This window comes from Ascaphus truei, unplaced genomic scaffold, assembly GCF_040206685.1.
Source record: "Ascaphus truei isolate aAscTru1 unplaced genomic scaffold, aAscTru1.hap1 HAP1_SCAFFOLD_145, whole genome shotgun sequence".
NCBI classification, from domain to species: Eukaryota; Metazoa; Chordata; class Amphibia; order Anura; family Ascaphidae; genus Ascaphus; species Ascaphus truei.
Genome location: NW_027454334.1, coordinates 369,054 through 391,904, shown reverse-complemented (window position 1 = coordinate 391,904; position 22,851 = coordinate 369,054). Strand labels below are relative to the sequence as shown.

The window sequence follows — 22,851 nt, the reverse complement described above, 5'->3', positions numbered from 1 at the left end:
ATTCCCGCTGTGTCTCACACTGTCCCAGCCGTTCTTATTCCCGCTGTGTCTCACACTGTCCCAGCCGTTCTTATTCCCGCTGCGTCTAACACTGTCCCAGCCGTTCTTATTCCCGCTGTGTCTAACACTGTCCCAGCCGTTCTTATTCCCGCTGTGTCTAACACTGTCCCAGCCGTTCTTATTCCCGCTGCGTCTAACACTGTCCCAGCCGTTCTTATTCCCGCTGCGTCTAACACTGTCCCAGCCGTTCTTATTCCCGCTGTGTCTAACACTGTCCCAGCCGTTCTTATTCCCGCTGCGTCTAACACTGTCCCAGCCGTTCTTATTCCCGCTGCGTCTAACACTGTCCCAGCCGTTCTTATTCCCGCTGTGTCTAACACTGTCCCAGCCGTTCTTATTCCCGCTGTGTCTCACACTGTCCCAGCCGTTCTTATTCCCGCTGCGTCTAACACTGTCCCAGCCGTTCTTATTCCCGCTGTGTCTAACACTGTCCCAGCCGTTCTTATTCCCGCTGTGTCTAACACTGTCCCAGCCGTTCTTATTCCCGCTGTGTCTAACACTGTCCCAGCCGTTCTTATTCCCGCTGTGTCTAACACTGTCCCAGCCGTTCTTATTCCCGCTGTGTCTAACACTGTCCCAGCCGTTCTTATTCCCGCTGTGTCTAACACTGTCCCAGCCGTTCTTATTCCCGCTGTGTCTCACACTGTCCCAGCCGTTCTTATTCCCGCTGTGTCTAACACTGTCCCAGCCGTTCTTATTCCCGCTGTGTCTAACACTGTCCCAGCCGTTCTTATTCCCGCTGTGTCTAACACTGTCCCAGCCGTTCTTATTCCTGCTGTGTCTAACACTGTCCCAGCCGTTCTTATTCCCGCTGTGTCTAACACTGTCCCAGCCGTTCTTATTCCCGCTGTGTCTCACACTGTCCCAGCCGTTCTTATTCCCGCTGTGTCTAACACTGTCCCAGCCGTTCTTATTCCCGCTGTGTCTAACACTGTCCCAGCCGTTCTTATTCCCGCTGTGTCTAACACTGTCCCAGCCGTTCTTATTCCCGCTGTGTCTCACACTGTCCCAGATGTTCTTATTCCCGCTGTGTCTAACACTGTCCCAGCCGTTCTTATTCCCGCTGTGTCTAACACTGTCCCAGCCGTTCTTATTCCCGCTGTGTCTAACACTGTCCCAGCCGTTCTTATTCCCGCTGTGTCTAACACTGTCCCAGCCGTTCTTATTCCCGCTGTGTCTAACACTGTCCCAGCCGTTCTTATTCCCGCTGTGTCTAACACTGTCCCAGCCGTTCTTATTCCCGCTGCGTCTAACACTGTCCCAGCCGTTCTTATTCCCGCTGTGTCTAACACTGTCCCAGCCGTTCTTATTCCCGCTGTGTCTAACACTGTCCCAGCCGTTCTTATTCCCGCTGTGTCTAACACTGTCCCAGCCGTTCTTATTCCCGCTGTGTCTAACACTGTCCCAGCCGTTCTTATTCCCGCTGCGTCTAACACTGTCCCAGACGTTCTTATTCCCGCTGTGTCTCACACTGTCCCAGCCGTTCTTATTCCCGCTGTGTCTAACACTGTCCCAGCCGTTCTTATTCCCGCTGTGTCTCACACTGTCCCAGCCGTTCTTATTCCCGCTGTGTCTAACACTGTCCCAGCCGTTCTTATTCCCGCTGTGTCTAACACTGTCCCAGCCGTTCTTATTCCCGCTGTGTCTTACACTGTCCCAGCCGTTCTTATTCCCGCTGTGTCTAACACTGTCCCAGCCGTTCTTATTCCCGCTGTGTCTCACACTGTCCCAGCCGTTCTTATTCCTGCTGTGTCTAACACTGTCCCAGCCGTTCTTATTCCCGCTGTGTCTAACACTGTCCCAGCCGTTCTTATTCCCGCTGTGTCTAACACTGTCCCAGCCGTTCTTATTCCCGCTGTGTCTAACACTGTCCCAGCCGTTCTTATTCCCGCTGTGTCTAACACTGTCCCAGCCGTTCTTATTCCCGCTGCGTCTAACACTGTCCCAGCCGTTCTTATTCCCGCTGTGCCTAACACTGTCCCAGCCGTTCTTATTCCCGCTGTGTCTAACACTGTCCCAGCCGTTCTTATTCCCGCTGTGCCTAACACTGTCCCAGCCGTTCTTATTCCCGCTGTGTCTAACACTGTCCCAGCCGTTCTTATTCCCGCTGTGTCTAACACTGTCCCAGCCGTTCTTATTCCCGCTGTGTCTAACACTGTCCCAGCCGTTCTTATTCCCGCTGTGTCTAACACTGTCCCAGCCGTTCTTATTCCCGCTGTGTCTAACACTGTCCCAGCCGTTCTTATTCCCGCTGTGTCTCACACTGTCCCTGCCGTTCTTATTCCCGCTGTGTCTAACACTGTCCCAGCCGTTCTTATTCCCTCTGTGTCTCACACTGTCCCAGCCGTTCTTATTCCCGCTGTGTCTAACAGTGTCCCAGCCGTTCTTATTCCCGCTGTGTCTAACACTGTCCCAGCCGTTCTTATTCCCGCTGTGTATAACACTGTCCCAGCCGTTCTTATTCCCGCTGTGTCTAACACTGTCCCAGCCGTTCTTATTCCCGCTGTGTGTAACACTGTCCCAGCCGTTCTTATTCCCGCTGTGTCTAACACTGTCCCAGCCGTTCTTATTCCCGCTGCGTCTAACACTGTCCCAGCCGTTCTTATTCCCGCTGTGTCTAACACTGTCCCAGCCGTTCTTATTCCCGCTGTGTCTAATACTGTCCCAGCCGTTCTTATTCCCGCTGTGTCTAACACTGTCCCAGCCGTTCTTATTCCCGCTGTGTCTCACACTGTCCCAGCCGTTCTTATTCCCGCTGCGTCTAACACTGTCCCAGCCGTTCTTATTCCCGCTGTGTCTAACACTGTCCCAGCCGTTCTTATTCCCGCTGTGTCTTACACTGTCCCAGCCGTTCTTATTCCCGCTGTGTCTAACACTGTCCCAGCCGTTCTTATTCCCGCTGTGTCTAACACTGTCCCAGCCGTTCTTATTCCCGCTGTGTCTAACACTGTCCCAGCCGTTCTTATTCCCGCTGTGTCTAACACTGTCCCAGCCGTTCTTATTCCCGCTGTGTCTCACACTGTCCCAGCCGTTCTTATTCCCGCTGCGTCTAACACTGTCCCAGCCGTTCTTATTCCCGCTGTGTCTAACACTGTCCCAGCCGTTCTTATTCCCGCTGTGTCTAACACTGTCCCAGCCGTTCTTATTCCCGCTGTGTCTTACACTGTCCCAGCCGTTCTTATTCCCGCTGTGTCTAACACTGTCCCAGCCGTTCTTATTCCCGCTGTGTCTAACACTGTCCCAGCCGTTCTTATTCCCGCTGTGTCTAACACTGTCCCAGCCGTTCTTATTCCCGCTGTGTCTAACACTGTCCCAGCCGTTCTTATTCCCGCTGTGTCTAACACTGTCCCAGCCGTTCTTATTCCCGCTGTGTCTTACACTGTCCCAGCCGTTCTTATTCCCGCTGTGTCTAACACTGTCCCAGCCGTTCTTATTCCCGCTGTGTCTAACACTGTCCCAGCCGTTCTTATTCCCGCTGTGTCTAACACTGTCCCAGCCGTTCTTATTCCCGCTGTGTCTAACACTGTCCCAGCCGTTCTTATTCCCGCTGTGTCTTACACTGTCCCAGCCGTTCTTATTCCCGCTGTGTCTAACACTGTCCCAGCCGTTCTTATTCCCGCTGTGTCTAACACTGTCCCAGCCGTTCTTATTCCCGCTGTGCCTAACACTGTCCCAGCCGTTCTTATTCCCGCTGTGTCTAACACTGTCCCAGCCGTTCTTATTCCCGCTGTGTCTAACACTGTCCCAGCCGTTCTTATTCCCGCTGTGTCTAACACTGTCCCAGCCGTTCTTATTCCCGCTGTGTCTCACACTGTCCCAGCCGTTCTTATTCCCGCTGTGTCTAACACTGTCCCAGCCGTTCTTATTCCCGCTGTGTCTAACACTGTCCCAGCCGTTCTTATTCCCGCTGTGTCTAACACTGTCCCAGCCGTTCTTATTCCCGCTGTGTCTAACACTGTCCCAGCCGTTCTTATTCCCGCTGTGTCTCACACTGTCCCAGCCGTTCTTATTCCCGCTGTGTCTAACACTGTCCCAGCCGTTCTTATTCCCGCTGTGTCTCACACTGTCCCAGCCGTTCTTATTCCCGCTGTGTCTAACACTGTCCCAGCCGTTCTTATTCCCGCTGTGTCTAACACTGTCCCAGCCGTTCTTATTCCCGCTGCGTCTAACACTGTCCCAGCCGTTCTTATTCCCGCTGTGTCTAACACTGTCCCAGCCGTTCTTATTCCCGCTGTGCCTAACACTGTCCCAGCCGTTCTTATTCCCGCTGTGTCTAACACTGTCCCAGCCGTTCTTATTCCCGCTGTGTCTAACACTGTCCCAGCCGTTCTTATTCCCGCTGTGTCTAACACTTGTTTAAATACTGTAGAATGCATTCAAATATATTGTCTATACACCAGGAGTGGTCAACTCCAGTCCTTAAGCCCCCACAACAGGTCCGGTTTTCAGGATATCCCAGCAGGAAGGAATTTATTTCCCCCCTAATGAGACATTGGAGTTTATTCTATATCTGCCAGCGGCCAATCTGAATGTTTTCGGTCGAATTTCCCGATGGGCGTCATGGTGGAAATTCGTCCTGAAACAGCCAGTTGAGCCGATTTAGTGATTATAGCATAAACCTCAGAATTGGCTAAAGCTTTTTTTTTTTTTTTTTAGCCTTCTTCTGGATCAATTTAAATACAAGTATAGGATGAGTGTCTCAGTTGACTAAATGTAACATAGGTTGAACTTTTTGGACATACGTCTTTTTTGAACTGTACTATGTTACTATGTAACTAACTATGTGACAAGGTAACTAACTATATAACCACTACTATATGTGACCAACTGCTAAGCCTAAGTCAAATATCAAAGTGACAATATTACAGAAGGTAATACAGCAAAAAAATTAAATATATTCCAAAGGTATCAATAAAGAAAACAAAGATTTATGTAACTAACTATATAACTATGTAACTATCTAACAAACTATGTAACTAACTATGTAACTATGTAACATCTAACTATGTAACTATCTAACATGTAACTATGTAACTATGTAACATCTAACTAACTATGTAACTATCTAACATGTAACTATGTAACTATGTGACTAACTATTGTAATTAACTAGTCAACTAACTAACTTATTCACTAACTATATCACTTTGTATATATTGCTTAGAATCATCAATTATTGTGATGCAAGACAAGCTACAAGGTGACAAACTGATATTAGGGATTTGGAACCCAAGTGACCCCGATGTTTGCTCTTAGGAGAGATCTTCACGTGTCAGCACCCGCGCTTCCTGGCGGCGAGGAAGGGTCGGACCGTGCACTTGTACTGCGCCTGCGGCGTTTTCTGCTCCGGCATTCGCAACGTGAGCTGGTACATCGGCGACGAAGCGGGCGCCGTGATTCGTCCCATTGTGAAGTCCGGCACAGGCGTCCTCGGGGAAATCTACGTTTCTAACACCAGCACCACCCTGACGCTTCAGAAAATCGATCGCGCGCACAATGGGCTCTACTACTGCAAGTTTCACACCGCTTCGGGGGAACACAACCCCCGTTGTGGAACGGAGATCATGGTGTTGGGTGAGTAAAACTGTGGGATGTGGAAGAAAAATGCAATTGCTTTCCAGGGTCGGTTGATGAAAACCTACAGCAAACTAAACATACCACGTGTGAGCCCATTCACGTGCCTCAGACAGGTCTGCAACCCTGCTCTTCCCCATTATCCCTTAGCATACCATGCTTCCACTGCCGCCAGGGATTCTGGGAAATTACATGAACATGAGCACAGTGTCACCTTTTGCTTCTTATCCCTTTTAACATGGTGCCCTATCGCCTTCTGCCTGCCGCATTACACAGATTTTCAGCACAGCCTGGGTTAAAGAAGTGCAGAGCCAGTAAAACTACTCGCAGAAAGCCGTTTCAACCTGTTTGGTCTCAACAGGGTGAGGCTGTTTACACTGGCAAGTTATGGTGGGTAAAAAAAAAAGTGACAACAACCCCCCACGTATAGCGTACAGCAAATACAAATATCCCTTGTGTGCACACTCACATGTCTCAGACGGGTTTGCACTGTTTAGTCTGCGGGGTGAGTTGTACGATGGAAAATATCCTTATAAAAACACATGATGTACATTTGTTTATTCGCACGTGTCCCGGGAATCTTTTATCCCACGGAAAGTCGGGACACGAGTTCTCTCTGTGATTTTCTGAGCGACATGCAATCGCGAACTGAGAGTAAAACTGCGTCAAGAGAAGCAGACTGGACGCGAAAGACAGATTAATACATAGGGCGTGGCGTAATTCTTATCACAGTTTAATAGAGAGGCTCCTATGCGCTGGATGCTCCGATACAGTAATGCATTTCAGATCCCTAATATCTCACCCTCTTGTCATTTAACAGGTTGTGGGACCGCGAACAGCGCCAGGTCCAAAAACACCATGAAAGACGCAATATTAATGGTCCAGACTATTCTCATTGCCCTCTTCATAATAGTCCCAGCAATGCTGCTGAGGGAAATGGTATGTGTATACAGAGCGGGGATATTACGTGTATACAGAGCGGGGATATTACGTGTATACAGAGCGGGGATATTACGTGTATACAGAGCGGGGATATTACGTGTATACAGAGCGGGCGATATTACGTGTATACAGAGCGGGGGATATTACATGTATACAGAGCGGGGGATATTACGTGTACAGAGCGGGGATATTACGTGTATACAGAGCGGGGATATTACGTGTATACAGAGCGGGGATATTACGTGTATACTGTACAGAGCGGGGATATTACGTGTATACAGAGCGGGGATATTACGTGTATACAGAGCGGGGATATTACGTGTATACAGAGCGGGGATATTACGTGTATACAGAAGGGAGTTATTACGTGTATACAGAGCGGGGATATTACGTGTATACAGAGCGGGGATATTACGTGTATACAGAGCGGGGATATTACGTGTATACAGAGCGGGGATATTACGTGTATACAGAGCGGGGGATATTACGTGTATACAGAGCGGGGATATTACGTGTATACAGAGCGGGGATATTACGTGTATACAGAGCGGGGATATTACGTATATACAGAGCGGGGATATTACGTGTATACAGAGCGGGGATATGACGTGTACTGTATACAGAGCGGGGACCTTACGTGTATACACAGCGGGGGTATTACGTGTATACAGAGCGGGGATATTATGTGTATACAGAGCGGGGATATTACGTGTATACAGAGCGGGGATATTACGTGTACTGTATACAGAGTGGGGGATATTATGTGTATACAGAGCGGTAATATTACGTGTATACAGACCGGGGATATTACGTGTATACAGAGGGGGGATATTACGTGTATACAGAGCGGGGATATTACGTGTATACAGAACGGGGATATTACGTGTATACAGAGCGGGGGATATTACGTGTATACAGAGCGGGGATATTACGTGTATACAGAGCGGGGATATTACGTGTATACAGAGCGGGGATATAATGTGTATACAGAGCAGGGGATATTACGTGTATACAGAGCGGGGATATTACGTGTATACAGAGCGGGGATATAACGTGTATACAGAGCGGGGATATTACGTGTATACAGAGCGGGGATATTACGTGTATACAGAGCGGGGATATAATGTGTATACAGAGCAGGGGATATTACGTGTATACAGAGCGGGGATATTACGTGTATACAGAGCGGGGTATAATACATGTATACAGAGCGGGGATATTACGTGTATACAGAGCGGGGGATATTACGTGTATACAGAGCGGGGATGATACGTATACACAGAGCAGGGATATTACGTGTATACAGAGCGGGGATATTACGTGTATACAGAGCGGGGATGATACGTATACACAGAGCAGGGATATTACGTGTACACAGAGCGGGGATATTACGTGTACACAGAGCGGGGATATTACGTGTATACAGAGCGGGGATATTACGTGTATACAGAGCGGGGATATTACGTGTATACAGAGCGGGGATATTACGTGTATACAGAGCGGGGATATTAAGTGTATACAAAGCGGAGATATTACGTGTATACAGAGCGGGGATATTACGTGTATACAGAGCGGGGATATTACGTGTATACAGGGCGGGGATATTACGTGTATACAGAGCGGGGATATTACGTGTATACAGAGCGGGGATATTACGTGTATACAGAGCGGGGATATTACGTGTATACAGAGCGGGGATATTACGTGTATACAGAGCGGGGATATTACGTGTATACAGAGCGGGGATATTACGTGTATACAGAGCGGGGATATTACGTGTATACAGAGCGGGGATATTACGTGTATACAGAGCGGGGATATTACGTGTATACAAAGCGGGGATATTACGTGTATACAGAAGGGGGTTATTACGTGTATACAGAGCGGGGATATTACGTGTATACAGAGCGGGGATATTACGTGTATACAGAGCGGGGATATTACGTGTATACAGAGCGGGGATATTACGTGTATACAGAGCGGGGATATTACGTGTATACAGAGCGGGGATATTACGTTTATACAGAGCGGGGGATATTACGTGTATACAGAGCGGGGATATTACGTGTATACAGAGCGGGGATATTACGTGTATACAGAGCGGGGATATTACGTATATACAGAGCGGGGATATTACGTGTATACAGAGCGGGGATATGACGTGTACTGTATACAGAGCGGGGACCTTATGTGTATACACAGCGGGGGTATTACGTGTATACAGAGCGGGGATATTACGTGTATACAGAGCGGGGATATTACGTGTATACAGAGCGGGGATATTACGTGTACTGTATACAGAGTGGGGGATATTACGTGTATACAGAGCGGGGATATTACGTGTATACAGACCGGGGATATTACGTGTATACAGAGGGGGGATATTACGTGTATACAGAGCGGGGGATATAACGTGTATACAGAGCGGGGATATTACGTGTATACAGAACGGGGATATTACGTGTATACAGAGCGGGGGATATTACGTGTATACAGAGCGGGGATATTACGTGTATACAGAGCGGGGATATTACGTGTATACAGAGCGGGGATATAATGTGTATACAGAGCAGGGGATATTACGTGTATACAGAGCGGGGATATTACGTGTATACAGAGCGGGGTATATTACATGTATACAGAGCGGGGATATTACGTGTATACAGAGCGGGGGATATTACATGTATACAGAACGGGGATATTACGTGTATACAGAGCGGTGATATTACGTATACACAGAGCAGGGATATTACGTGTACACAGAGCGGGGATATTACGTGTATACAGAGCGGGGATATTACGTGTATACAGAGCGGGGATATTACGTGTATACAGAGTGGGGGATATTACGTGTATACAGAGCGGGGATATTACGTGTATACAGAACGGGGATATTACGTGTATACAAAGCGGAGATATTACGTGTATACAGAGCGGGGATATTACGTGTATACAAAGCGGAGATATTACGTGTATACAGAGCGGGGATATTACGTGTATACAGAGCGGGGATATTACGTGTATACAAAGCGGAGATATTACGTGTATACAGAGCGGGGATATTACGTGTATACAAAGCGGAGATATTACGTGTATACAGAGCGGGGATATTACGTGTATACAGAGCGGGGATATTACGTGTATACAGAGCGGGGATATTACGTGTATACAGAGCGGGGATATTACGTGTATACAGAGCGGGGATATAATGTGTATACAGAGCAGGGGATATTACGTGTATACAGAGCGGGGATATTACGTGTATACAGAGCGGGGTATATTACATGTATACAGAGCGGGGATATTACGTGTATACAGAGCGGGGGATATTACATGTATACAGAACGGGGATATTACGTGTATACAGAGCGGTGATATTACGTATACACAGAGCAGGGATATTACGTGTACACAGAGCGGGGATATTACGTGTATACAGAGCGGGGATATTACGTGTATACAGAGCGGGGATATTACGTGTATACAGAGTGGGGGATATTACGTGTATACAGAGCGGGGATATTACGTGTATACAGAACGGGGATATTACGTGTATACAAAGCGGAGATATTACGTGTATACAGAGCGGGGATATTACGTGTATACAAAGCGGAGATATTACGTGTATACAGAGCGGGGATATTACGTGTATACAGAGCGGGGATATTACGTGTATACAGAGCGGAGATATTACGTGTATACAGAGCGGGGATATTACGTGTATACAAAGCGGAGATATTACGTGTATACAGAGCGGGGATATTACGTGTATACAGAGCGGGGATATTACGTGTATACAGAGCGGAGATATTACGTGTATACAGAGCGGGGATATTACGTGTATACAGAGCGGGGATATTACGTGTATACAGAGCGGGGATATTACGTGTATACAGAGCGGGGATATTACGTGTATACAGAGCGGGGATATTACGTGTATACAGAGCGGGGATATTACGTGTATACAGAGCAGGGATATTACGTGTATACAGAGCGGGGATATTACGTGTATACAGAGCGGGGATATTACGTGTATACAGAGCGGGGATATTACGTGTATACAAAGCGGGGATATTACGTGTATACAGAAGGGGGTTATTACGTGTATACAGAGCGGGGATATTACGTGTATACAGAGCGGGGATATTACATGTATACAGAGCGGGGATATTACGTGTATACAGAGCGGGGATATTACGTGTATACAGAGCGGGGATATTACGTGTATACAGAGCGGGGATATTACGTGTATACAGAGCGGGGTATATTACATGTATACAGAGCGGGGATATTACGTGTATACAGAGCGGGGATATTACGTGTATACAGAGCGGGGATATTACGTTTATACAGAGCGGGGGATATTACGTGTATACAGAGCGGGGATATTACGTGTATACAGAGCGGGGATATTACGTGTATACAGAGCGGGGATATTACGTATATACAGAGCGGGGATATTACGTGTATACAGAGCGGGGATATGACGTGTACTGTATACAGAGCGGGGACCTTACGTGTATACACAGCGGGGGTATTACGTGTATACAGAGCGGGGATATTACGTGTATACAGAGCGGGGATATTACGTGTATACAGAGCGGGGATATTACGTGTACTGTATACAGAGTGGGGGATATTACGTGTATACAGAGCGGGGATATTACGTGTATACAGAGCGGGGATATTACGTGTATACAGACCGGGGATATTACGTGTATACAGAGGGGGGATCTTACGTGTATACAGAGCGGGGGATATAACGTGTATACAGAGCGGGGATATTACGTGTATACAGAACGGGGATATTACGTGTATACAGAGCGGGGGATATTACGTGTATACAGAGCGGGGATATTACGTGTATACAGAGCGGGGATATTACGTGTATACAGAGCGGGGATATAATGTGTATACAGAGCAGGGGATATTACGTGTATACAGAGTGGGGATATTACGTGTATACAGAGCGGGGTATATTACATGTATACAGAGCGGGGATATTACGTGTATACAGAGCGGGGGATATTACATGTATACAGAACGGGGATATTACGTGTATACAGAGCGGTGATATTACGTATACACAGAGCAGGGATATTACGTGTACACAGAGCGGGGATATTACGTGTATACAGAGCGGGGATATTACGTGTATACAGAGCGGGGATATTACGTGTATACAGAGCGGGGATATTACGTGTATACAGAGTGGGGGATATTACGTGTATACAGAGCGGGGATATTACGTGTATACAGAACGGGGATATTACGTGTATACAAAGCGGAGATATTACGTGTATACAGAGCGGGGATATTACGTGTATACAAAGCGGAGATATTACGTGTATACAGAGCGGGGATATTACGTGTATACAGAGCGGGGATATTACGTGTATACAGAGCGGGGATATTACGTGTATACAGAGCGGGGATATTACGTGTATACAGAGCGGGGATATTACGTGTATACAAAGCGGAGATATTACGTGTATACAGAGCGGGGATATTACGTGTATACAAAGCGGAGATATTACGTGTATACAGAGCGGGGATATTACGTGTATACAGAGCGGGGATATTACGTGTATACAGAGCGGGGATATTAAGTGTATACAGAGCGGGGATATTACGTGTATACAGAGCGGGGATATAACGTGTATACAGAGCGGGGATATAACGTGTATACAGAGCGGGGATATAACGTGTATACAGAGCGGGGATATTACGTGTATACAGAGCGGGGATATTACGTGTATACAGAGCAGGGGATATTACGTGTATACAGAGCGGGGATATTACGTGTATACAGAGCGGGGTATATTACATGTATACAGAGCGGGGATATTACGTGTATACAGAGCGGGGGATATTACGTGTATACAGAGCGGGGATATTACGTGTATACAGAGCGGGGATATTACGTGTATACAGAGCGGGGATATTACGTGTATACAGAGCGGGGATATTACGTGTATACAGAGCGGGGATATTACGTGTATACAGAGCGGGGATATTACGTGTATACAGAGCGGGGATTTTACGTGTATACAGAGCGGGGATATTACGTGTATACAGAGCGGGGATATTACGTTTATACAGAGCGGGGGATATTACGTGTATACAGAGCGGGGATATTACGTGTATACAGAGCGGGGATATTACGTGTATACAGAGCGGGGATATTACGTATATACAGAGCGGGGATATTACGTGTATACAGAGCGGGGGATATTACGTGTACACAGAGCGGGGGTATAACGTGTATACAGAGCGGGGATATTACGTATATGCAGAGCGGGGGATATTACGTGTATACAGAGCGGGGATATTACGTGTACACAGAGCGGGGGTATAACGTGTATACAGAGCGGGGATATTACGTATATGCAGAGCGGGGTATATTACGTGTATACAGAGCGGGGATATTACGTGTACACAGAGCGGGGGTATTACGTGTACACAGAGCGGGGGTATTACGTGTATACAGAGCAGGGATATTACGTGTATACAGAGCAGGGATATTACGTGTATACAGAGCGGTGGATATTACGTGTATACAGAGCGGGGGATATTACGTGTATACAGAGCGGGGATATTACGTGTATACAGAGCGGGGGATATTACGTGTACACAGGGGTGGATCTCATATGTCTTTCATTTCATTTATGAAGTACAGATTTCTGGAGACCGAAGGTGTTTAGAGATACTAGCTTTGCCTTCCTAAATAAAATGCACTTGAAGGTTATTTTCCAGTGAACAGAAGTATGAAAGTATTCATAGACGTACGTGTCTGTTCCTTCTTTAGAAAAAGAAGCGCAGTATGACAATTGAAGATCATACGTACGAGGTAAGACCGCTTTCTCCCGTACTGTAACCAATTCCCGGGCTAATTTGGGTTCAGTATTTCTGTATGCATCAAATGTTCTAATGAAGTTAGACAACCTCCATATTAATGAGCAACTGGTTAACTGAGGAAGAAGTTCATAAGCAGCTTGAAAAAATTAAAGTAAATAAGGCACCTGGCCCCGATGGCGTACATCCAAGAGTTCTCAAGGAGTTAAGCTCAGTAATAGCCAAACCATTATATTTAATATTCAAGGACTCCATTTCCACAGGCTCAGTACCACAAGATTGGCGTAAAGCAGATGTGGTGCCTATATTTAAAAACAAAGCTAGATCACAACCGGGTAATTACAGACCTGTAAGCCTGATTTCAATAGTGGTGGAACTGCTTGAAGTTTTAATACAGGATAATATTCAGGAATACCTAATGGAAAATAAAATCATTAGTAATAGTCAGCATGGATTTATGAAGGATAGATCAGGCCAAACTGACCTTATTTGTTTCTTTGAGGAGGTAAGTAGGAATTTAGACCAGGGTAATGAAGTTGATGTGGTCTACTTAGATTTTGCAAAGGCTTTTGATACGGTTTCACACAAGAGGTTGGTGTACAAAATAAAGCAAATTGGACTTAGTAATAATATATGCACATGGATTGAAAACTGGTTGAAGGACAGACAACAGAGGGTTGTCATAAATGGAACTTTTTCAGGTTGGCTAAAGTCGTGAGTGGAGTACCTCAGGGATCGGTACTGGGACCCCTGCTTTTTAACTTGTTTATTAATGACCTGAGGTTGGAATTGAGAGTAAAGTCTCCATCTTTGCTGATGATACTAAATTGTGTAAGGTAGTAGAATCACAGCAGGATGTAATTTCTCTCCAGAAGGACTTGGAGAGACTGGAAACGTGGGCAGGTAAATGGCAGGTGAGGTTTAATACAGATAAATGTAAGGTTATGCATTTGGGATGCAAGAATAAACTGGCGACTTACACATTAAGTGGGGATAAATTGGGGGAATCCTTGATGGAGAAGTATTTAGGAGTGCTTGTAGACCGCAGGCTTAGCAATAGTGCCCAATGTCATGCAGTAGCTGCAAACGCAAACAAGATCTTATCTTGCAATAAACGGGCAATGGATGGAAGGGAAGTAAACATAATTATGCCCCTTTACAAAGCATTAGTAAGACCACATATTGAGTATGGAGTACAATTTTGGGCACCAATCCTAAGAAAAGACATTCTGGAACTAGAGAGAGCGCAGAGAAGAGCCACCAAATTAATAAAGGGGATGGACAATCTATCTTATGAGGAGAGGCTAGCTAAATTAGATTTATTTACATTAGAAAAGAAGCATCTAAGAGGGGATATGATAACTATATACAAATACTAGCTGAGAGACCCGGCGTTGCCCGGGATGTAAATGCGTAATAGGTAGTATTATTTATAAATCGTGGAACAATAGGTGACTGTTTGTTGTAAAGGTTGGATAATAATATTGAAAAGAAAGATGGAAGAAAATGTAATACGATGTTGTATAAAAATGGTTTATTGTAACCACACCACAGTACAATGTATATTTTGGTGCCATAAGTGATGTAAAAATCTGAGTCGTGTGTCCTGCTAGGGTGTGAGGCGGCGGGTGGCGCGTGGGTTGTGAGTGCTGTGTGCGAGTGGGGGTCCTGCTAGGGTGTGAGGCGGCGGGTGGTGCGTGGGTTGTGAGTGCTGTCTGTGAGTGGGGGTCCTGCTAGGGTGTGAGGCGGCGGGTGGCGCGTGGGTTGTGAGTGCTGTCTGTGAGTGGGGGTCCTGCAAGGGTGTGAGGCGGCGGCTGGCGCGTGGGTTGTGAGTGCTGTCTGTGAGTGGGGGGTCCTGCTAGGGTGTGAGGCGGTGGGTCAGTGATGTCGGTGCGTAGGGGCGGGAGGCAGCAGGTGTGTGTGGCGGCAGGTATGTGTCGAGTGTGGCGGGTGTCTGTTGAGTGCGTGCAGCGGCTGTGAGGCGGTGGGTGAAAGGCAGAGGCGGCCGGAGCAAGGGCGGGTGAAAGGCAGAGGCGGGGGTGGGGAGGAGGTAAGGCGGGCATGAAGGCGAAGGGCGGCGGGAAGGGGAGGAGGGGGTGGAGGAGGGGGGCAAGGGGTGGAGAAGGGGGGCAAGGGGTGGAGGAGGGGGGTAAGGGGTGGAGGAGGGGGGAAGGGTTAGAGGAGGGGGGGGAAGGGTTAGAGGAGGGGGGGGGGAAGGGTTAGAGGAGGGGGGGGGGAAGGGTTAGAGGAGGGGGGGGGAAGGGTTAGAGGAGGGGGGGGGGAAGGGTTAGAGGAGGGGGGGGAAGGGTTAGAGGAGGGGGGGGAAGGGTTAGAGGAGGGGGGGGAAGGGTTAGAGGAGGGGGGGGAAGGGTTAGAGGAGGGGGGGGAAGGGTTAGAGGAGGGGGGGGAAGGGTTAGAGGAGGGGGGGAAGGGTTAGAGGAGGGGGGGGAAGGGTTAGAGGAGGGGGTGGAAGTGTGGGAGGGGGTGGGAGGGGAAAGGGGAAAAAGAGGTGGGGGGGGGGAAGAGGAGCGGAGGGGGGGTGGAAAGGGGAGTGGAGGGGGAGTGGAGGGGGGGTGAAGGGGAGCGGGGGGGGAAGGGGAGCGGGGGGGGAGGGGAGAAGTGGTGGGAAGGGGGAGGAGGGGGGAGGTGGTGGAAAGGGGGAGAAGGGGGGAGGTGGTGGGAAGGGGGAGAAGGGGGGAGGTGGTGGGAAGGGGGAGAAGGGGGGAGGTGGTTGGAAGGGGGGAGGTGGTGGGAAGGAGGAGGAGGGGGAAGGTGGTGGAAAGGGAGAGAAGGGGGGATGTGGTGGGAAGGGGGAGGAGGGGGAAGGTGGTGGGAAGGGGGAGGAGGGGGTAGGTGGTGGGAAGGGGAAGGTGGTGGGAAGGGGGAGGAGGGGGGATGTGGTGGGAAGGGGGGAGGGTGGAGGTGGTGGGAAGGGGGGGAGGTGGTGGGAAGGGGGGGAGGTGGTGGGAAGGGGGGGAGGTGGTGGAAAGGGGGGGGAGGTGGTGGGAAGGGGGGGAGGTGGGAAGGGGGAGGCAAGGCGGGGGGTGGGAGGCGGTGGGAAGGCGGGGGGTGGGAGGAGGTGGGAAGGCGGGGGGTGGGAGGCGGTGGGAAGGGGGGGAGGTGGTGGGAAGGGGGGGAGGTGGTGGGAAGGGGGGGAGGTGGTGGAAAGGGGGGGGAGGTGGTGGGAAGGGGGGGAGGTGGGAAGGGGGAGGCAAGGCGGGGGGTGGGAGGCGGTGGGAAGGCGGGGGGTGGGAGGAGGTGGGAAGGCGGGGGGTGGGAGGCGGTGGGATGGCGGGGGTGGGATGGCGGGGGTGGGAGGCGGTGGGAAGGGGGGGGAGGCGGTGGGAAGGGGGGGAGGCGGTGGGAAGGGGGGGGAGGCGGTGGGAAGGGGTGGGGGGAGGCGGTGGGAAGGGGGGCTGGGAGGCGGTGGGAAGGGGGGGGGAGGCGGTGGGAAGGGTGGGAAGGGGGGAGGCGGTGGGAAGGGGGGGGGGGCGGTGGGAAGGGGGGGGAGGCGGTGGGAAGGTGGAGGGGAGGTGGTGGGAAGGGGGGGGGAGGCGGTGGGAAGGGGGGGAGGCGGTGGGAGGCGGTGGGAAGGGGGGGAGGCGGTGGGAAGGGGGGGAGGCAGTGGGAAGGGGGGGTGGAGGGGAGGTGAAGGGGGGGTGGAGGGGAGGTGAAGGGGGGGGAGTGGAAGGGAGGTGAAGGGGGGGGTAGAAGGGAGGGGGGTGGAAGGGAGGTGGTGAAGGGGGGGGTGGAGGGGAGGTGAAGGGGGGGTGGAGGGGGGGGAGGTAAATGGGGAGGTGAAGGGGGGTGGAAGGGAGAAGTGGAGTGAGGGGAGGTGAAAGGGGGTGAGGGGAGGTGATGGGGGGTGAGGGGTGGGTGAGGGGAGGTGAAGGCCGCTCACTCACCCGTCCGGCAGGTCCCACGTGGATCTGAGGCGGGAGGCAGCGTGTTGTGGCCGCTCTCCCGCTGTGTCCCGGGCGCTCGCTCGCTCCCCCGCTGACTGTAGCGGCGCCGGGGGGGGGGGGGTATCGGGGAGACACTGACACTGGAGGGGAGGGGGGGTGGAGGGGAGGTGAAGGGGGGGTGGAGGGGAGGTGAAGGCCGCTCACTCACCCATCCGGCAGGTCCCACGTGGATCTGAGGCGGGAGGCAGCGTGTTGTGGCCGCTCCCACGCTGTGTCCCGGGCGCCGCCATCTTGAGCACTCGGCGCCGCGAGGCAGCCTGCCTGGCCACTGGCTGTTCCCCCGCCGGGGAGGGGGGGGCATGTATATGTGTGTGGGGGGGGGGGGGGAGAGGTGGGAGATATAGAGGGGGGGTCTCGCACGGCTGCTGACACTGGGTGGGGGGGCGCTGAAGGGGTAATAATAGTGTGTGTCCCGCTGACTGTAGCGGCGCCGGGGGAGGGGGGGGTCGGGGTGAAAGCGCGGGAGACACGGGGAGAGGAGGAGGTGCGCGCGGGTGCTGCTAACACTGTGAGCCCCGTGTGTGTGTGTGTGTGTGTGTGTGTGTGTGTGTGTGTGTGTGTCCGTGTGTGTGTGTGTCCGTGTGTGTCCGTGTGTGTCCGTCCGTGTCCGTCCGTGTGTGTCCGTGTGTGTCCGTGTGTGTCCGTGTGTCTGTGTGTGTGTCCCTGTGTGTGTGTGTCCCTGTGTGTGTGTGTGTCCCTGTGTGTCCTTTGGCCCGTCACTGCGCCTCAGCCAATGAGAGGTGTGCGGGGGCGGGCCAAGGGACCAATGAGATTTCCCCTAGGGACACCGGACATCCAGGCAGGCATGCATGCAGGCAGGCAAACATACAGTGCTTTCACTAATATAGTATAAGATATTCGGGGACAGTACAAGGAGCTTTCAAAAGAACTGTTCATCCCATGGGCAGTACAAAGGACACGGGGCCATCCCTTAAGGTTGGAGGAAAGGAAATTTCACCATCAACAAAGGAAAGGGTTCTTTACAGTAAGGGCAGTTACAATGTGGAATTCATTACCCATGGAGACTGTGACGGCAGATACAATAAATTTGTTAAAAAAAAGTTTCGACATCTTTTTAGAAGGGAAAGGTATACAGGGATATACCAAATAAGTATAAATGGGAAGGATGTTGACCCAGGGGGTAATCTGATTGCCAATTCTTGGAGTCAGGAAGGAATGTATTTTTCCCCTTATGAGATATCATTGGATGATATGACACTGGGGTTTTTTGTTTGCCTTCCTCTGGATCAATAAGTAAGTATAGATATAGGATAACGCATGTGTTGTCTAAATTTAGCATAGGTTGAACTTGATGGACGTACGTCTTTTTTCAACCTCATCTACTATGTAACTATGTAAGTTTCAGCGAGTTCTGTACAAGGCTGAACACACATTTCCAAGGAATTCATATCCTGAGAAGATTACAGTCTGACAAACCAGATATTTGGGGTCTTGGCAAAAAAAGTCCTATTCATTTGAGATGGGGTTTTAAGCCAAAAAAGGCTTGAATGGCTGCTTAGGAGGTTATGGAACTACACTCTAGGTCAGCGGTGCTTAACGCTTGCCCTCAAGGGCTACCAACATGTCAGGTCTTAATGATTTCTCTGGTCAATCAGTGATTGAGCCACCTGTGCTGAAGCAGGCATAGCCTTAAAACCTGACCTCTAGGTGGCCTTTGAGGACAAGAGTTGAGCACCCCCTGCCCATGGTGATAAATTGACTTACCAAGATTCACGTTGAATTAATTTAAGGGGCAATGTCTCCGTCAGTTATATGATACTCTACAGCCGAAGCATTACGTACAATATTTTCAGATCTGTTGTGATTCCGTTATTTGGTAAATCTGTGTTGGTTGGAGCTTGATCTAAAACACCACATTTTGTATGCAGGGTTTAGCGATTGACCAGACCGCAACCTACGAAGATATTCTCACCGTGCGAGTGGCCACCACCAAGTGGATGGCTGGAGAACATCCGTGTCAGGAGTAAGGCAGGAAGAGGCAATAGCTTCATCGTCCCAGTGACAACCTGCTACATACAACACAAGGCTACAAAGTCATGAAGCCAGTGACACAACCGCAACCGTGAACCTAAGACTATGAAGTCAAGAAGTTAACGCCTTAACTTGAAAGATGGATCACCCAACATAAGACTATCAGGTCCCCAAGGCAATGGCTAAATCCTCACAGGGAAATGCGCATCATGCAGCAGAAAATGTCAAGGTCACCAACATAACTCAATTCTTGCAGGTCATGTCTTTCCCTTCTCGGTGTGTCATCACCGTGGGCAGAGTACAGATCAAATCAGCTATTTAGTTTATAAGCTAAGCGCTAATCGATTCTGAATTGACTGGAATCTCATTATCATATGTTGGGGCTCCACCACCGGCGCCCTACATAGGACCTTCATGTGGTCCTTAGTAGCCATACCCATGCTAATGTCATACTTAGGCAGCTACGTGTTGTTCAAGCTGAATATATATATATATATATATATATATATATATATATATATATATACACACACACATGGTACAGATGTTATAAATGCTTGCAAAATGTTGAAATATAGTATTTTTTTAAGTCTCTAAATGGATCTAAAATTACATTGTAATAAGCTTGTGGACCTCCTACTCCTAAATGTTTGCTGATCTGACCCCCTTTGGGGAATCGAGTTGAAGAGCCCTGTCATAGGTCCCTTCAATCAGTTCCCATAATGTTACACATTCACATCATCCGGCCGAAACCCTACACCGGACAAATAAAAACAAAGGTAGGCAACCTGACAGGCAACCTACTTCATATGACCAGGTGGCCAAAGAGTAGTCCCGCTTCTGCTACTGGGCAGAAGCACTATAACTGGAAGACATTGCGTGAACTCGAAGGCCCACCAAGCTGGGTTACATCAGGGCAATGTCAAGCCGTTTAAAACCAGAGACAGAACATGAAACACAGACAGAGCTCAGTGCTACATCCATTAACACAAATACACGGTACAGTGCCTATATATATATATATACAGTGTTCGACAAACCTATACATTTGCTCGCCCCGGGCGAGTGGATTTAACCCCCGGGCGAGTAAATATTGGCCCAAGCAGCACACGTTTGGTACTAGGTGGCGAGTAGATTTTTTTGTGTGGCGAGTAGATTTTTTGGTGATTTGTCAACCACTGTATAATATATATATATATATATATATATATATATATATATATATATATATATATATATAATATATACAATAAGGGTCTGCGCTCGTGTGTGGAAAGCCAGAAGTATAGGATATATATAATGAATTAAACCGGTAATAAATCATAAATACATCAGCATGATATTAATGAATTAATATAATGATATACCAATGCAATATATCCTAAATAGTGAAATGAATTAATATACCAAAAATGCACTGTGAATGTCCAATGATAAAAAAAAAAAAAAGAGCTAAAAACATGCAATTATACAAAAAAATAATTTTGTGTGGTGCTGTGAACTTTGCCTTAATCTGCTCAATGCAGATAGTCCTCTAGAGTCCAACAAATAAGTCCAATAGTTGGGGAGTGACAGTAGCACTATTAGGACCAACAGGCAGCTTCTTAAAAGGGCACAACGACCTCCCTCTCCACCTGCATAGAAAAATATAAGAAAAAAAGCGCCAAATCCTAGTGCATTACTGTGCAAAATGATAAATTTAATCCCCAAAAATCTCAATAAAAATTAACTCACAAACATAAAATAATTAAAAGCATTGTATGAGTAATACTCATGCTCCTAGGACCAGGAAACGCTGCTTTGCTGCTGTAGTCTCTCCGTGACTCCACTGGAACAGATTGCTGCCTCCGTTGTTCACTGCCTGCAGGAACTGACGCATCAGGCACTCCACGATGGTTTCTCCCCCGGTATACACCAAACAGTTGATCTTTAGTTCCCACCGGGGACGGTTGAAGTCGCGGACCAGTGGATGACGTCACGGGAACCGTACTAATTACCGGACCGGTACAGAAACTCAGCAGTTCAATGGCAAGCGTTGCAAAGTCCACTGCACACCTTCCCTACGCGTTTCATCTGATTTACAGACTTCTTCAGGGGACACCCAGAGTCCATCCCCTGAAGAAGTCTGTAAATCAGATGAAACGCGTAGGGAAGGTGTGCAGTGGACTTTGCAACGCTTGCCATTGAACTGCTGAGTTTCTGTACCGGTCCGGTAATTAGTACGGTTCCCGTGATGTCATCCACTGGTCCGCGACTTCAACCGTCCCCGGTGGGAACTAAAGATCAACTGTTTGGTGTATACCGGGGGAGAAACCATCGTGGAGTGCCTGATGCGTCAGTTCCTGCAGGCAGTGAACAACGGAGGCAGCAATCTGTTCCAGTGGAGTCACGGAGAGACTACAGCAGCAAAGCAGCGTTTCCTGGTCCTAGGAGCATGAGTATTACTCATACAATGCTTTTAATTGTTTTATGTTTGTGAGTTCATTTTTATTGAGATTTTTGGGGATTAAATTTATCATTTTGCACAGTAATGCACTAGGATTTGGCGCTTTTTTTCTTATATTTTTATATATATATATATATATATATATATCTTTTGAATAAAATGGTCTTTTAGTTTAACTCTTTGGCCAAAGTGTCATAAGCCCTTGAGCCCCTCCAAGGCAGACCACGTCTCAAGGGTCCTAACACTAATATAAATTCTTAATGACCTGTACATTACCAGGAAGAATGATTTATAATAAATCTGTCAAAATTAGTTGCATAGTTCTAAGTCTGATTGAAGCTCTTATTAACCTGTATATATGTATAGGCACTGTACCGTGTATTAGTGTCTTTGGATGTAGCACTGAGCTCTGCCTGTGTTTCATGTTCTGTCCATGGTTTTAAATATATATTGCCATGCTCAGTAGCACTCCTCTTTGACACTCATACATATATATATATGTTGTGCTTATTTTGGGGGTTCAATATGAGCATATAGGGGTTCTGTATGTTTTGCAATGTCAAGCCGTTACCTGAACTCTCCCCTGAGGTTAACGCTGATCCCCGAAGCTAATTAGAACTGCAGCCATTATTGTAGGGTTAATGTCATGGACAAAGGGCCCAGGGTGGACCGAAACGTTGATCCTTTAATGTAATAAATTGATATTTTCCTACATTACTAAACCCTGTGGGGCCTATTCTTGTAGCGTCGAAGTTGTCAGTATCACACCGCGTGGTTTGGTGTGTTCAGAAGTAGCGGAATGGAACGGGAGAAGGCCCCTATTCTGTATTGCAAATCGCTTCTTCTAAACCGCCTTTAACAAACCGTGCGGTTTAACAGCCAATCCATCCAGTGTATACGTGCTTTGGAAGCAGAATGACCTGAGGTGGTGCCAACTCCATCCCCAGTCTGACAGACGCGTTTCGCTCTCTCAACCAAACCCATATTTCAGACTCTGGATGGAGCTCACGTTACCAA

At 48.6% G+C, this 22,851-nt stretch overlaps 1 protein-coding gene across 1 annotated transcript in view; it reads left to right on the top strand.

Annotated features, from left to right (window-relative positions):
- CD79B (CD79b molecule) overlaps window positions 1-21,071 on the top strand; it is a 52,881-nt gene extending 31,810 nt beyond the window's left edge. The window contains exons 3-6 of the mRNA XM_075581610.1: window positions 5,317-5,634; window positions 6,455-6,573; window positions 13,385-13,426; window positions 19,286-21,071. Of these exons, the coding sequence (XP_075437725.1) occupies window positions 5,317-5,634; window positions 6,455-6,573; window positions 13,385-13,426; window positions 19,286-19,384 (578 nt within the window). The 3' untranslated portion in view covers window positions 19,385-21,071. The remainder of the gene's footprint in view (window positions 1-5,316; window positions 5,635-6,454; window positions 6,574-13,384; window positions 13,427-19,285) is intronic.
- The last annotated feature ends 1,780 nt before the right edge of the window (window positions 21,072-22,851 follow it).